We start from the raw sequence: 13,939 nt of genomic DNA, 5'->3' as shown, positions 1-13,939 counted from the left end.
CATTGGTTATTACCTCCCCTCCCTTGACAGATGGTGGGCATCCTGCCCAACTCTAAATTGGTCCTGAAGAATCAAGGGGCAGAGCAATGTTTTTCCTCCGTCTTAAACACCTTAAGAAGCTGACCACCAGCTTTGAACCCTCCCCCCCGTTTTCTATTGGTGAATATCTCAATGTAGCATGATTGATTTTCAGACAACCATCAATAATTTGGATCTCTAATGGTTTAATGCTGTCAACCTGTGTTAGTAAGAGTTTGGGGCCAGATGTACTATAAACTGGTTGCAAAATACTGGTCACAAATGCAAACCAGCAATCTCATAGGTCGGTTCACAAATTATAATTTCCTAGGGGGTCACATTTCTACCTACCTCATGAGGTAGGTTGAAAATTGGCTACACACTAGGAATCACTGCCATCACAGGATGGTGGCCTGCTGAGGTCAGCAGAGCACAATATCTGTGGTTGCTTTTAAATAAAACATGTTTAATGCAACCTGTTTACCTTAGAGTAAAACAGGAGTTAAGAAAAATAAATTAAGTGTAAGTTTCATTTTTTAAGAGTAGGGAGTGGTCCATTTTGTCAATTTTCAAAAAGATGACGGGTTCCCTTAGGGACCCATTTGCAAATGGCTTACCACTTTCTTTAGAGAGGTGGCGAAAGATTAATTTTTTGCAACTGGGATTTGGTTGCAAAACTTTAAAGCATACCAATCCAATTTGGTATTTGGAAGGGATGCCCTAAACACACCGCATCTAAATATGGAATTGGTATTTGGTTGCAAACCTAAATAGTAATGGATAGTGTGTTACCAAATTGATATTTAGTTTTGTGCATGAGAAAATACCCTTTGCAGTTGCAAACGGCTATATTCCCAGATGTGGACTCTTGGTGACTACAGAAAGGCTTTGTGCATATAGCGTTTTATTCGGTATCATATATACATTTGTAAATACAATCACATGAATTAATGTCTATATCTATTATCAAATGTTTAATACTTTTGGTTTGAAAGTATTTATATTGCCATTTTAAGTGATTGCTCGTCTTTTATGAGTTATGCTAGTCCAAGATAAACTTTAAGATGATGATAATGTTGAATCTTGTATGTTTTGGTTCTTGCATGCCAAAGAGGGTATAGAGAAACTATGGAGTTTTCGAGAACCAGCCTGCTTTGTTTATGTATGTGGGACAAGAGGGGATTATGAGTTGATTACACCAAAAAATATTGCTCTATATTATCATAATAGTCCTACTACTCCCACTACATTGAAAGAGATAGATGAGCAGAAGCAAGATACCCTGTGGATGTGTTGGATTGAAGACTTTCCTATGTAATTGCATGGGTTCTGTTGATGATGTTTCTTAACCTGGAAGGCAACAATCAAGTTCTTTCTTACAGGAATGGGGTGGGGGTTGAGAGAGAAACAACATTGAATTAAATAGGCATAAAATAACGTTTGACTGCTACATGGACAGGTCTATCAATGAGCTGAAAAGGGGATTACATTTTGAATGAGCTCGACACTGATACTCTAGTCAATTACACTGGAATGTTCACTTGATTTAAGACATAGTCCACTATAATCAGTCATGATAATGTCCACTATTTTAACTAATATTTATTATAAATAATAGTAGACTTCATCATACCATCAAACTGAGTGTGTGGTTCTCATGAAAATCGCCATAGGAAATATTTGAAAAAATTGTTTCATAATCTGCATTCATTTAGTGCAGATGTCTGTGTGTGTGGGGGGGACAAATATAGCTTTGTACACACTAATCTGAATCTCCCATAGTGCAAAATCTATTCTTGTGAACATGCCAGGGAGTGTGGCAGATATATATTTCAATGTTGTCCTAGTCCACATACAGATGCACTGTAACTTCAGCTGCTCCCAGATGTCAGTCGTAATCTAATGCAGGACTGACACAAGAGAAGTTGCTATACATGTAGAGAACATATATGTCCGCTGTTAAAATTGGAGACCCCGTACTGTGCTATTCATGAAGTGCTGAAGTACATAATTACATTTCCATCCCTAAAATAGGGATAGAATACTAATATGTTGCATTGTAGCATTTTATACTACCTGTTATCCCTACACACGGGTAACATGGCCGTGCGTGGAATAATGTTGGGAGTTTATGTAGTGCCCAATTGACCATAGAGACGCTCTTATCTTGTCTGAGATGCTGCACTCAACTGCAGGAAGTTTGAAAGTTGTAAGACACAGGGGCACAGGGTCGAACTCTGCAACCTGGTGGCACTGATTAGCTCTGCAGATGCTTATAAAGTGGGATTTCAATGTAGCCTCTTTCTATGCTGGCTACAGAGAGGGATGCACACTTGAGTTATAGTGGTTCAGCAGGCTAAGGCCACAACAGAAGGAAAGGATGACGCAAGGAAATTGCCATCTTATACATGGTCATGGTACAGATGAGGGCTTCCAAAATTGTCTAGATCTGCAGGTATGGTTTAGGATTACAGTCCTCTCTTTCCCCAGCCACAAGGCTGATCTCAGACACTGATAGTAGCCACCAATCAAGTTCTTGAATTTGAAAGTAATTCAGGACATGTGGGCTCCAAAATTGAGGGCACACATTTGCAAGAGATTTTTTGCAACTCACAAACGAGTTATCACAACCTATACATTTATCAACTTCCACCCACATCCAACACTCCATGTATGACTTAAGTTGATCAATACATATTGATTTTAAATAGATTAGATTGGATGAATAACACACTAAATATGGTGAATACTTGAAAAGTGTGGGAAAGTGTTCCAAAAAATGAGGATTGTTTGCACTCTTAAACTGTGGATGACCGGCTGCTTTACAACGTCTCATATGCTAGGTTTAATTTTCCATTACACCAAAGGAAGAAATAAAATATTGACATTGTGTTTGATTTTCATTTTACCAATGAGAAGACGTTTTCCAAAAAGAGACGTTTTATTTAATAAAAGAAAACAATTGTACACCTATAAAACACACTGTTCAATAAATAGAGCCCTCATTGTCCGTATTGTCAGCATCACCCACGTAAAAGAAATACACTCAGGACATGGTTAACTTGTCTACTCTAAAAGTATGAATGTTAAACTCTGCATTCGCAAAATGCATTGTCAAGGGCAGTTTACAAATGTTTCCATCTGCTACTGGACGCGGTTCTATTGTAGAGTCTTGTTATGGCTAAAAGGCTTTTTCCTGCTTTCTTTCCTCATAAAGCAATACTGTTATGAGGAGTGTATGACACGGAGGGGCGTTCCCTCCAGCACAAGTCCCCTCCAGATGCTGTGCGCATTACGTCGCCACCGCACTGGGGTGTTTTCTGTCTCCGTGATGCCTCCGATTGCGGCTTTTCTTGTTGTCCTGCACGTGCTTCCACTTGGCCCCGCCCTTGTTGCGCTGCCGTCTTTTCTCCTTGTGCCACATCTGCTCGCAGTACTCGTCAAGGCTGAAGCTGGGGCTGCTGAGAAGTTGGATGTAATCTTTGTACCTCAGCCTTGACTCCGTTATTAAATCCCTGACACGCCCCTCCTCCTCTTCCAGTTTCTGTGTGTTTTCCATCTGCTCGTTCTCGATGACTTTCACAGTCAGCCTCACCACGGTGTGGATGAAGTTGTGCTCTTTCGCCCTGCAGTGGTAGACGCCCGAGTCCCTCTTCTGCAGACTTCGAATCAGGAGCCCGTACTCAGTCTTGATGAACCTTTCATCCGGTGGGAGCTATTGGATTGAAAAAAAAACATACAAAATCAACTGATACAGAAAACAGACTAATTACACGTTCTACAAACTTGCATGGCCCACAATGATGTCTCCTATCCTTGAATAGAATGCTATAATGTTTTTAGATTCAAAGCTTCTACGTAATTCAATACATGCGGTTTTCCAAGGTCTTTAATCTTGTGCATTGAGGCTACAACACAACATCATGACACAATTAAATAAGAATAAAGGGGAAGTGGACAGACGGTGTCAAAAAATAATAATTTGAAAATCGTTTAAATATATATTATTCAGCTAGTCAGTAAAGTCTTACTTCTGATCTATGTTAGTGCTTGTACTAACACAAAGAGGCGTACAACAGGCATTTCTAAAACAATAAATAATTGTATTTGTTCTTTTTCACTTTATTGTTCCATGAAAGGTGAATTGGTGCATCATTAATAGAGTTTACCAATGCTTAATTTGTAAAAGAATAAGTGTCTGTCCCGAATTTTTCGAGAAGACGTACCCGGCGCCTCTGCTGACTGTTGCAGTTGATGATTAGTAAGGGTTTCTAGCTTTTATTTCAAATCATGACCCTTTCATTCATCGGTATACTAACTCTGGGGCATATTATCAAGGGGATTTATCTCCGCTTTTTTGGCTTTAAAAGCCAAGAAAGCGGAGATAAAATGATCTCCCTATTACCTAGCTGTCGCTAACACCAGTTAGCGACAGCTAGTAGGAGATAGCGACGATCTTGGGCCCCACTTTGCATGTCAGTGATATTTATCACTAATGACATGCAAAGTGGGCGTGCCAAGATGTTAGCGACTGGAAACAGTCGCTAACATCGCTGTCTCCTAATACCAACTTTTGGAGATATTCGCGCTGAATATCTCCAAAAGCTAACACCTGCCCTGAGCAGTTCTTAGCCATGTTATCCAATGGGAGGTGGATAACATGGCTAAGAGCATTAGCTCGCCAATGCATGAATATCGCTGACTTTTCAGCGATATTCAGGCATTGCGGCCGATTTTTATCGCATTTGCGATAAACCTTGGTAATACCAAGGTTTATCTGCGATAAAAATCGGCGCAGCTCGGCGATAATTCTTTCACACTAAACAAGCAATAGCGATAATTATCGCTATTGCTTGGTTATATGCCCCTCTGTCCCTAAACTGTATGTTGTAGGTTCCTCTGTGATCTTGCTTTCTTCATTTGTACTATTTTGATATCTTTCTCCTCCTTCCCCCTTTTTTGCTTTTCTCTCTCTTATCCTGGGCTAAAGTCTGATGAATAAAAATAAGTTCCTGTCCCCATAAAAGAGAAGAGTGCAGGTAGGACTCACATGCAAACACCAGCTAAAATTAAGCACTGATGGTTATCTATCTAGTCCTTTAGGAAAATATTCCAGGTTGATGTACTTTGCAGAAATCTAACAGATAAATCTGCAAACAAAATAATCTATAGTGTTTGTGATTTAATCATCTTAAGAAAAGCATTTTCAATATAAGAAAGCATGTAAATATATAGCGTTTAGGAAGATCCACAAAAGTGCAATATTCTTGTGAGCTAAGACCAAAGAAGGAGTAACACGCTGAAAGAGAACAAGGGATTCACAGTACTAACAGATGTGCAATGAGAAAGCCAAAAGTCGTTTCTTTACAGTCTATGTTTTGGGCTGAAAGCGTTGATTGCTTTTAGAAAGATAGTTGTACAATTTGAATAGTTTCAGTTTACATTTTGTACATATTCTGCCATCTAGTGGTTAATGGAAAATTTGCTCTTGATTTGTTTGAAAGGTGCTTAAGGTTAAGGTTTTAGCGTAGACATGGGAGATCAGTAGAGAAATTAAATCAACCAGGGTTCTAAAACTACCCACATATTAATTTCTTCCTTACAATTTCCTCTTGTGCTTCTTATGTTTGTCTCTGTGAGTGTTTGTGTGAAGGTGTTAATGCTATGCAGCACGATTCAGGGTTGCTAAGGACATGAGAATTTCTAGCTTCAAAAATATTTTTACAATTTATACAGGTAAAGAAGAAGTTTTGGATGCAGCATGAATCTGTCACGTGTTCCAAAGGCACACTAATATATTTAATTATTGTGGTTGATTAAAGAAGTTCTAAATACATTCTTAATTAACACCTTTCCCACCCATAAATGAACCAATCCTTGTTACTGTGCCAATCTAATATAGCCTTAGAGCCCGCTGTAGAGGACTCTACCGGCCACTAAAGGCCTGCTCCAGCGAGCCAAAGGCAAAAACCTTTAACAAGGGACCCAGCCTTTAACGGCTAGTAGAGTCTGCTATGGAGGGCTCTATGGCTATTAGAACATTCCGCCTCTGGAGACCAGAATGTTTAAAATTGTAAAACCAAGGCCTCACTAAGCCAGAGAAGGTTGCAATCCCCTCTGGCAGCATGAGACTTTTGTTAAACATTGGAATGTTGATGCCAGGGACTTCTACCGGCCATTAGAAGCCTGGAGCACTCCATTGTTTTCAATGCAACGCTCAACGTTCCAATGTTCTAATAAGGTTAAATAAATGCATGGGCAGAACTCGAAGTTTCTGTTCAAGAATTATAACCCTTGTGTGAGTGAGAGAAGGGTTGAAGCTACGGTGGGACCACCTTTTATAGGTGCAAGTCCAGGGCATTATATAAACAGTGCATGTGTGTGATGATTTGTGTAATTTCTCGCACATTACATTGTCAGTGCACCTCTTGCTGCACAGGGTGTTCCACAATTTGGTTAAGGGAATTTCTATGGTTGATTTTCACTCTAGTGGGACTGTTTTGGAGCCCAGGGCTAGCTTAATGTCTAGTAGCAAAGCGTTGTGTACAGGGAGATCAGTGTTAAAGGGGTGAGCCACAAAGCCTAAAGTAGTGCTTAAGTAAGATGGTGTAAGCTGAATTTTAAAAATGTCATAAATCCTCTGAAGTATTTTGGTCTAGAAGGGCTGAGCCATCTTATGTTTGAAAAACATATGCTTAAGTGTTACTGTTGTCCCTCCCACACAAGCCCACAACCCACAGTGACGGTAAGAAACCCCCAGCACACACTTAGCAGACCATCCCTCACTGCAAACTCTGTTGACCTAGCCCCTCACCCCACACTTTACTTTCTTACTCTTTCTTTTATTTTCTTCTTTCTCTCTTTTTATTTTCTGCTCACACCAAGGGACCTATTACAATGTCGGGTGGACCATCTCGGAAACGGGACCGACCGACCTCCAATCAGTGGTCCCGACAGCCTGATTAAGATGCGACTGAACACTGTTCGGTCACATTCAGACATTTCACTATGGGAGCATGTGTTATGGCTGTATACCGGCCGTAGTGCATGCTCCCCTGAGGAAAGACCGACATTGAAACTCTACGAAAACTGTGCATTGTAATCCGGACGACATAAACCACCATTTTGATTACTGACCAGTTCCTGACTGGCCGATGGGCTCCATGAGCTCATCGGAAGCCAGCTGGAATGACCGTCCATTTTCAATTGTGACCAGCTGAATCAAAATCAGCCGGTCAAAATTGAAAACTGCAATGTCTGTCGTAAGGTCTCCGACCTCCGTAAGACCTCTGACCTAGTGTCGGATGCGTTACGACCCAAATTGGAACAGTGTGCACACTCGGGGTCTCACAGAGAATCTGTATCTAACTCCCTATTGTCCTAAGTTTTGCTCTTGATGGAGCAGGATGTTTGCTAAATAAACCTGCTCAGATGAAACCTCCTTTTGTGTGAAAATTATTAACAAGTGTTGTGAAATTAACTGAGAAAAATATGAACATGGGGTATTTGGAAAGGGAGACGTGAAAATGTGCAGGAGAAATTGATAAATTATTCCTGTAGGCCACAAACGATGTCTGCATGAAAGATAGCAGAGAAATAATGTTAAAAGATTTGAGCTTTAACTAATTAGAACACATTAATAAACGAGTTTTACGTGAGTGACATTAATTGCATAAAATACTTATTTAGACTATTTGCATTTATGTTAAGAATAACAGAAAACTAAAATGAATAATGTGATTGAGCTTTTTATGTGAATTAATAACTAAAGCTTGTTTTGTCTTCCTATATAAATGGCACACATTACAGAGAAGGCCTCAAACCACTGCTAGGAATAATTTGCTTTTCTTTTAACCCCTTCGATGCTGATGACGGAACAGTTCCGTCATCAGCGTCGGTTGAGCTGTGCTGATGACGGAACCGTTCCGTCATGACTCCGCCCGCGCAAGGCAGAGTCAGCATGGGCGGGGAATTCGCGCCGCACGGATGCGGTTAAATGTAGGCTGTAAAGAATTGTAATTTGTCTTTGCAAATAGTGTTTGTTATTTTTCTTGTCGATAGCTATGTGGATATCTCAGAACTTCCTTGCAGACCAGGGAAATGTTCTTAGTTTGTGGATAACTATCCTCGTAAAATGTTGCAACCTATTCTAAAATATGTGCGAGCCACGGAAGGAGACCATCATGATTACCTCTGCTGAAGGACAATGACAACAAATCTAACAAAGAACTTTTGAAAGTTAGGTGCAATGGAAGTGGTGTGATTGAGCATCCTACATTTCTCGAGCAATGAAAACCGTGACTGCTCGAGATTTTGACACAGAAATAGGAATGGACTTAACAATTCAGAGTATAACTACTGGTGTGAGGATTTATTTCTGGAGAAGGACTGTTGGCGATGGATGGTGATTGGCGAATGGTGTGCCTATGATGAGGGAAGAACCGTGTTGCTGTTTCCTCTCCTATTTGGCTGGAAGATGCTGTCTGAACCTGACTCCTTAACTTTGCTCCTCATACTTTGTGAGGTTGCCCCAGCTTTCCCTTCCTGTCGGAGCGTTAGCTCTTCTGACTATTAGCATGCTGTGATATCGTTTTCTCTCACTTCATATGAAATTCAGTAATTTGCATTGATCTTATTATAATGTTTGTTTGTCTCTTCTCGTATCCACTCACTCAAGCTTGTTAAACAAGATGTTATTGTGAATTTACTTTCTGTCTCTTGTGAGAAAATTCAAGTTTGAAACGTTATCATTTGATTGATCATTCATATGCTTAAGAAATAGATGAAAGCAAATTGAGAAGTAATCAGAGTTTGTCGTTATTGATTAATATTATTAATGTGGTTTGTATTCAGTAATAATTGGTTTGTGCAGAATGTTCCCTTTGTTGTAGGTCCTCATAATGCAGGTATTATCGGTTTTGACAATTATCAGTCCCTAACAACTCTCCAAAGATCCAGGGAAGGACCCAGTTATTAAGGGTATGGGCAAATTTAGTTTATGCGGGGTAAGACAGGTGGTTATTGAAATTGGTTATTGGTGGTAAAAATATTACCCCTGCTTTGCGCTACATCACTCTCTATGTACATCCACATGTTTCTACATTGTACATGCCCTATCTTCGTCGTTTCTCCTACGGTATATCCAACACGTTTACCTATATAGTCGCACAATATTATACAATGTAACCTGTAGTGTGTCATCGATATCCAATCTTTAACTGCTTACTTTTTCAATAAAATTGTTTTAACAAAAAGAAATATTACCCTTGTAGAATGTGTTCTCAAATTAACTTGTAGTGCTTTCTAAGCATATGTGTAAAATAACTGCATGTATAGAAAAGCCACATCTGGCGAGTGCCTAAAAATAGTTTAGTGGAGTGACCTATAACACAAATATGTAATCATTAGTATAAAAATATATTCTGCAGTTTTAGCAATCATTCTTCACATCAGAACGAAATGGGAAATCTTAGACAGTAAGTTGTAAATAAAACACAAAATAAAGGGACATGACTATGAATCTTTTGAGAGCACTTCCTCACGGGAGTGCCTGTCCCTACAAGGGCTGCTTGTTTATTTCTGTATTTCATCTGGGTCTTATGGAGAGGATCTTACTCGTGCCAGTGTTTTTCACTAATTTAGTAGCTGGGTTCCTTTTATTTGCTTTTTTTGCCTAGCAGCTTGGCCTGTAGTCACTGGGGGTCCGCGATGTCTACTCAGAGGGTCTCCAAATTTTTTTATAATATTAGCAAACTAGGGAAGTATATGTACATAAAAAAATAGAAATTATTGAAACTCTCTCAGTTAAGGAATTAGAGCACGGAGGCTAAAATCCAAAGTTGGCATCCAATTTGATTTGTTTGAGCAGCACAAGTACAGGAAAAGAAATCTAGTATGAAATATAGATGGCCCGAATTGAAGCACTGGCAAACACTGAATACTGACAAAACGAATGCTTCCGTTTAGAGCACAAACACAAACTGGAATGCGGGAGTCAACATATCACACCACCTCTTAAAAGTAAAATGACATTTTGAAACGTGGGAACCTCCGATTGCAAGTAAAATTTAGATTTTTGTGTATGTTTTTGTGTGTATAAATACAATATTCCATAATTTGGATATTTGATGTACATTTGCTTCTGTATTGTTGTGTATTTTTGGAGGTTGAACTCCTAGAAATTGCTTCTAGTCGTGATTCAGTGGGGGTCCACGGCGGTCAAAAGGTTAAGAACCTTTGGCCAAGTGTGAAATATAAAAACAAAAACAAACAATTGTCAAAAGAAGTTGACCGATATATGCACAGATGAACATTTAAAAGCCTTAGGGGTATATTCACAAGAATGTGTGCTAAACATCACTAAAAGATGGTAACGCGACTTTACTTATCGCAAGAAAACAACCCCATGTTAATGTAGAATTCACAACAGCAGTGGCAAGCGATAGTCTGCCACAACCGCTGCCAATGTCCGCGATACAACCACGTCGACGGAGATAAAAACACAAACCTCAGTGCGAAAAAACATGCGTTGTGCCAACGCAGCGATAAGCAGCGCCAGTCCTGCAATACACACATGGCAGGAGGGAAAAATCACTATAAAAGTGGAAAAAACACTCAAACACAAACTGACCGACACCCAAGCACCATGGAGGCAGTCGGAGCAGGCCCAGAGGATGAGCGCAACCCCACAAGCACCCCGGACGACCAGCCTGGGACCTCGGGGACAGGGAAGGGCAAGGACAAAAAGAAGAGGAAGACAAAGTTCAGTCTGCAGGAAAACAGGATCCTGATAACGGAGGTGATGGAACACCATCAGCAACTATTCGTCTCCTCCAACGTGTCATTGGGCACCAAAAATGGGATATGGTGAGACATTGTGGGTAAGTTGATTGCTGTCAGAGAACACAAGAGGTCAATGTAGGAGACCAATAGGCAATTGATTGATATCATGCGAAAGAGGAAGGAGAAACTCGCAGCCAACCAGAAGGCAGCAATACAGACTGTAGGTGGGAGCCCAGCAATACAGCTCATTCTGGATGACATGGAGGAGCTGGTGTTGACAGTCATCAGTGTGGAGACTGTGGCCAGAGTCAGGGGAATGGACACTTCTCGACAGGACACAACACAAATGCAACAGGGTGAGTGACCACCAGGTACTGGGGGGATAGGTGTAGATGGCCACAATGGCACACGTGCATAATCAAGCAGAGCACAGTGCACACCCACAATGACTCTGGGCCATGGCCCCGATCTACAGACTGTCACAATAGACAATGCCATACTGTCTGTATGTCAGCATGTACCATGCGGCTACATACATGTGGACACATTGTAATACACCATCTCCCCTTCACATTGCAGAGGCACCGTCAACACCTTCTGCACAGCAGTCCCAACCACTCTTCACAGATGACGAGGAGGACACCCCCAGCATCGACGCCCAAGCCCTCCAACACATCATGTATATCATCTGCAACTCACCTACAGGATCAGGGCAGCCCAGCTGCATCGAGGAGACCCCACCCACTACCCACACCACCCAGCAGGAGACACCCACAGCCCTGGAAGTATCCCATGACCCCCAGGAACAAACCATGGCCTTCCAATGCTGTGTGCTGGAGGGCCAGAGGGAGATGGCTAAGCAGGTATGGTGGGTTCGGCCTCATAGCTACAAAACTGGACGCCATCCATGGGTGTCTAGGTCCCATCAGGGCCAGCTCCAGTCCCTAACCGATACCCACGGCCTGCTCCATGGTCTCTCACGAGCCTTGACTGGAGTCATGACGCAGGGAGAAGAACACCTGTCCACTTTGACTGGCTCCAGCGATCCCAGTCGTGAGCTGGCACACATGCAGAGGCTCATGGAGGACAAGGTGCGGATGGAGGTGGAAAGGATGTCAGCCAATGTAGCTGGGATATACCGTGCCCTGCAGATCCTCATCATGGCATTGCTGCCACAAGGCGTGGCGCTGATGAATGCAGCTGTCCCCACACCGTCAACATCTCCGCCTCCTGGTGTGCCAATGCCTCACAGTGTGGCAGGCATATCCACTCTGGCACCTGATGTGTCACTGCCACACAGTACGGCCGACAATCCTCCTCCCACCTCTGATGTGTCAGTGGCAAAAAGTTCCACAGCCGGTACTACAACACCCACGGGTGGGGCAGAGCACACATATGAGGACGATGAAGTGGATGGGATTGTTATCAGAAGGAGTAACTAGCATTCATTTCTGCCACCTGGCCTGTTTCTGCTTGGTCCCGCACATGGCCCCATGACCTTCCACTGACCCCGATACACTCCACTGCACTCACCTTGGACCGCGACATGGACTGCCATATTCTGTCTGATGACCAATGACACAGCGACCAGACTGTAAACTTCCTCTTCCGCAGTGCTTGTCATCCTTGGATGGACTCTGGTTGGCCCTCCACGGGCCCATATTGTGTAGTGTGCTTGGCATAACTTCACTGGATGTGCAATACACATCCGGTAATGCACTGCTGTGTCATGTCTTTCATCATTCATGTATGAATGTGTGGATGAATGTAGAGACAGTGATTTACCTTACGTCAATGATGCTAATCTAGTGGGATGCCAGTCACAGTGCGCTACATTGCCAATTGTGTTCCGGGGCCATGGACACTACAACAGGGACACACGCATTAGTCACTTCCTTGTCCGGATATGGACTGAACCATGCCCAGAGCCCTCGAGTCATTGTTCAAAGCCCTGCGCTGGTCCGGTGCATGCCAGGCCAGACCACTCCACTTACATTCTGGGGGGGCCCACATAGCTACCTGTCGCAAGGGTATTCGCTGGTGGTGTGCAGGTCACTGGTGTAGTTGTCAGCATGTCACGGCCCCTCCCTGAGTGCAGGTTTGCACACACAGCACACCCATCCGGCACATGCGTCACAGGTCATGTGACCCCACAAATATAAGGGGCCGATAACGTCACATTCCCCTCTGCAGGTGGTGACTGGATGACGGACGCTCCACGGTTCTCAATCATACAGGGCCCATGAGTTGTTGCGCACAGGGTTAGTGGCACCCGAAGCCTTGCGGCTGTCACAGGCCTACCCGCACGTGGCGCTGACTGGTGTTGGTGGCCCAGAAATAGCTGAGTGGTTGTGCAGCCTGCGTTGATGATGTGTGCACTGATGTGATCTCTGCCATTGATGACTGTCTGGGACCTGATGGGCCGCAGGGTGGGCCCGCATGATGTGGACCATGCCATGGTAGCGGGACCGGGGTCTGGAGCTTGCACGGGCACATGGTGTGCCTAATGATGGACACATCGGTGGCAGCAGGTGAACAGTGGGGCCTTTGTGCGCAGGGGCAGTGGTGGCAGTGTTTCTCTCTCTCTCCCTTCCTTCTCTCTCTCACTCTCTCTCCCTTCCCTCTCTCTCTCTCTCTCTCTCTCTCTCTCTCTCTCTCTCTCTCTCTCTCTATCTCTCTCTTCCTTTCCTTCTCTCTCTCTCTCTCACTCTCTCTCTATCTGTCTCTCACTCTCCCTTCCTTTCCTTCTCTCTCTCCCACTCTCTCTCCCTTCCCTCTCTCTCTCTCTCTCTCTCTCATTTCCTTTCCTTCCCTTTCCTTCCCTCTCTTTCTCTTTCTGGCTCACTTTCCTTCTCTATTTCTCTGTGTCTTGCTCCTTTGATGTGCGCATGACACACCTCCTGATTTTTTTGCTTTATTTTCCAGGCTGTGGCATCGAGAGTGTCCCTAACGGACCCAACTGGAGTATTCAGCATTGGTGCTTTGTGTTATATTTCAATAAAGTTTTGGTTGTTACTTCAGTGCTGTGTGACTGTTTCTCGTTCTTCTGGCCACACGTGTGTATTTATTTTGGCAATGGGCATCATCATGCGATTTTTGTGGCTCTCGTGTCATTCACGATATGTGTTTGTCTGGGGGG

The 13,939-nt window shown here is 42.9% G+C and overlaps 1 protein-coding gene across 1 annotated transcript in view; it reads right to left on the bottom strand.

The window, feature by feature from the left end:
* Nucleotides 1-2,940: 2,940 nt before the first annotated feature.
* SEMA3D (semaphorin 3D) overlaps nucleotides 2,941-13,939 on the bottom strand; it is a 380,678-nt gene continuing 369,679 nt past the window's right edge. Inside the window, exon 18 of the mRNA XM_086919762.1 lies at nucleotides 2,941-3,733. Within this exon, the coding sequence (XP_086775888.1) occupies nucleotides 3,311-3,733 (423 nt within the window). The 3' untranslated portion in view covers nucleotides 2,941-3,310. The remainder of the gene's footprint in view (nucleotides 3,734-13,939) is intronic.

The sequence above is a fragment of the Lissotriton vulgaris genome, chromosome 1_1, assembly GCF_964263255.1.
Source record: "Lissotriton vulgaris chromosome 1_1, aLisVul1.2, whole genome shotgun sequence".
Classification (NCBI taxonomy): Eukaryota; Metazoa; Chordata; class Amphibia; order Caudata; family Salamandridae; genus Lissotriton; species Lissotriton vulgaris.
This window is presented reverse-complemented; position numbering and strand designations above follow the sequence as displayed.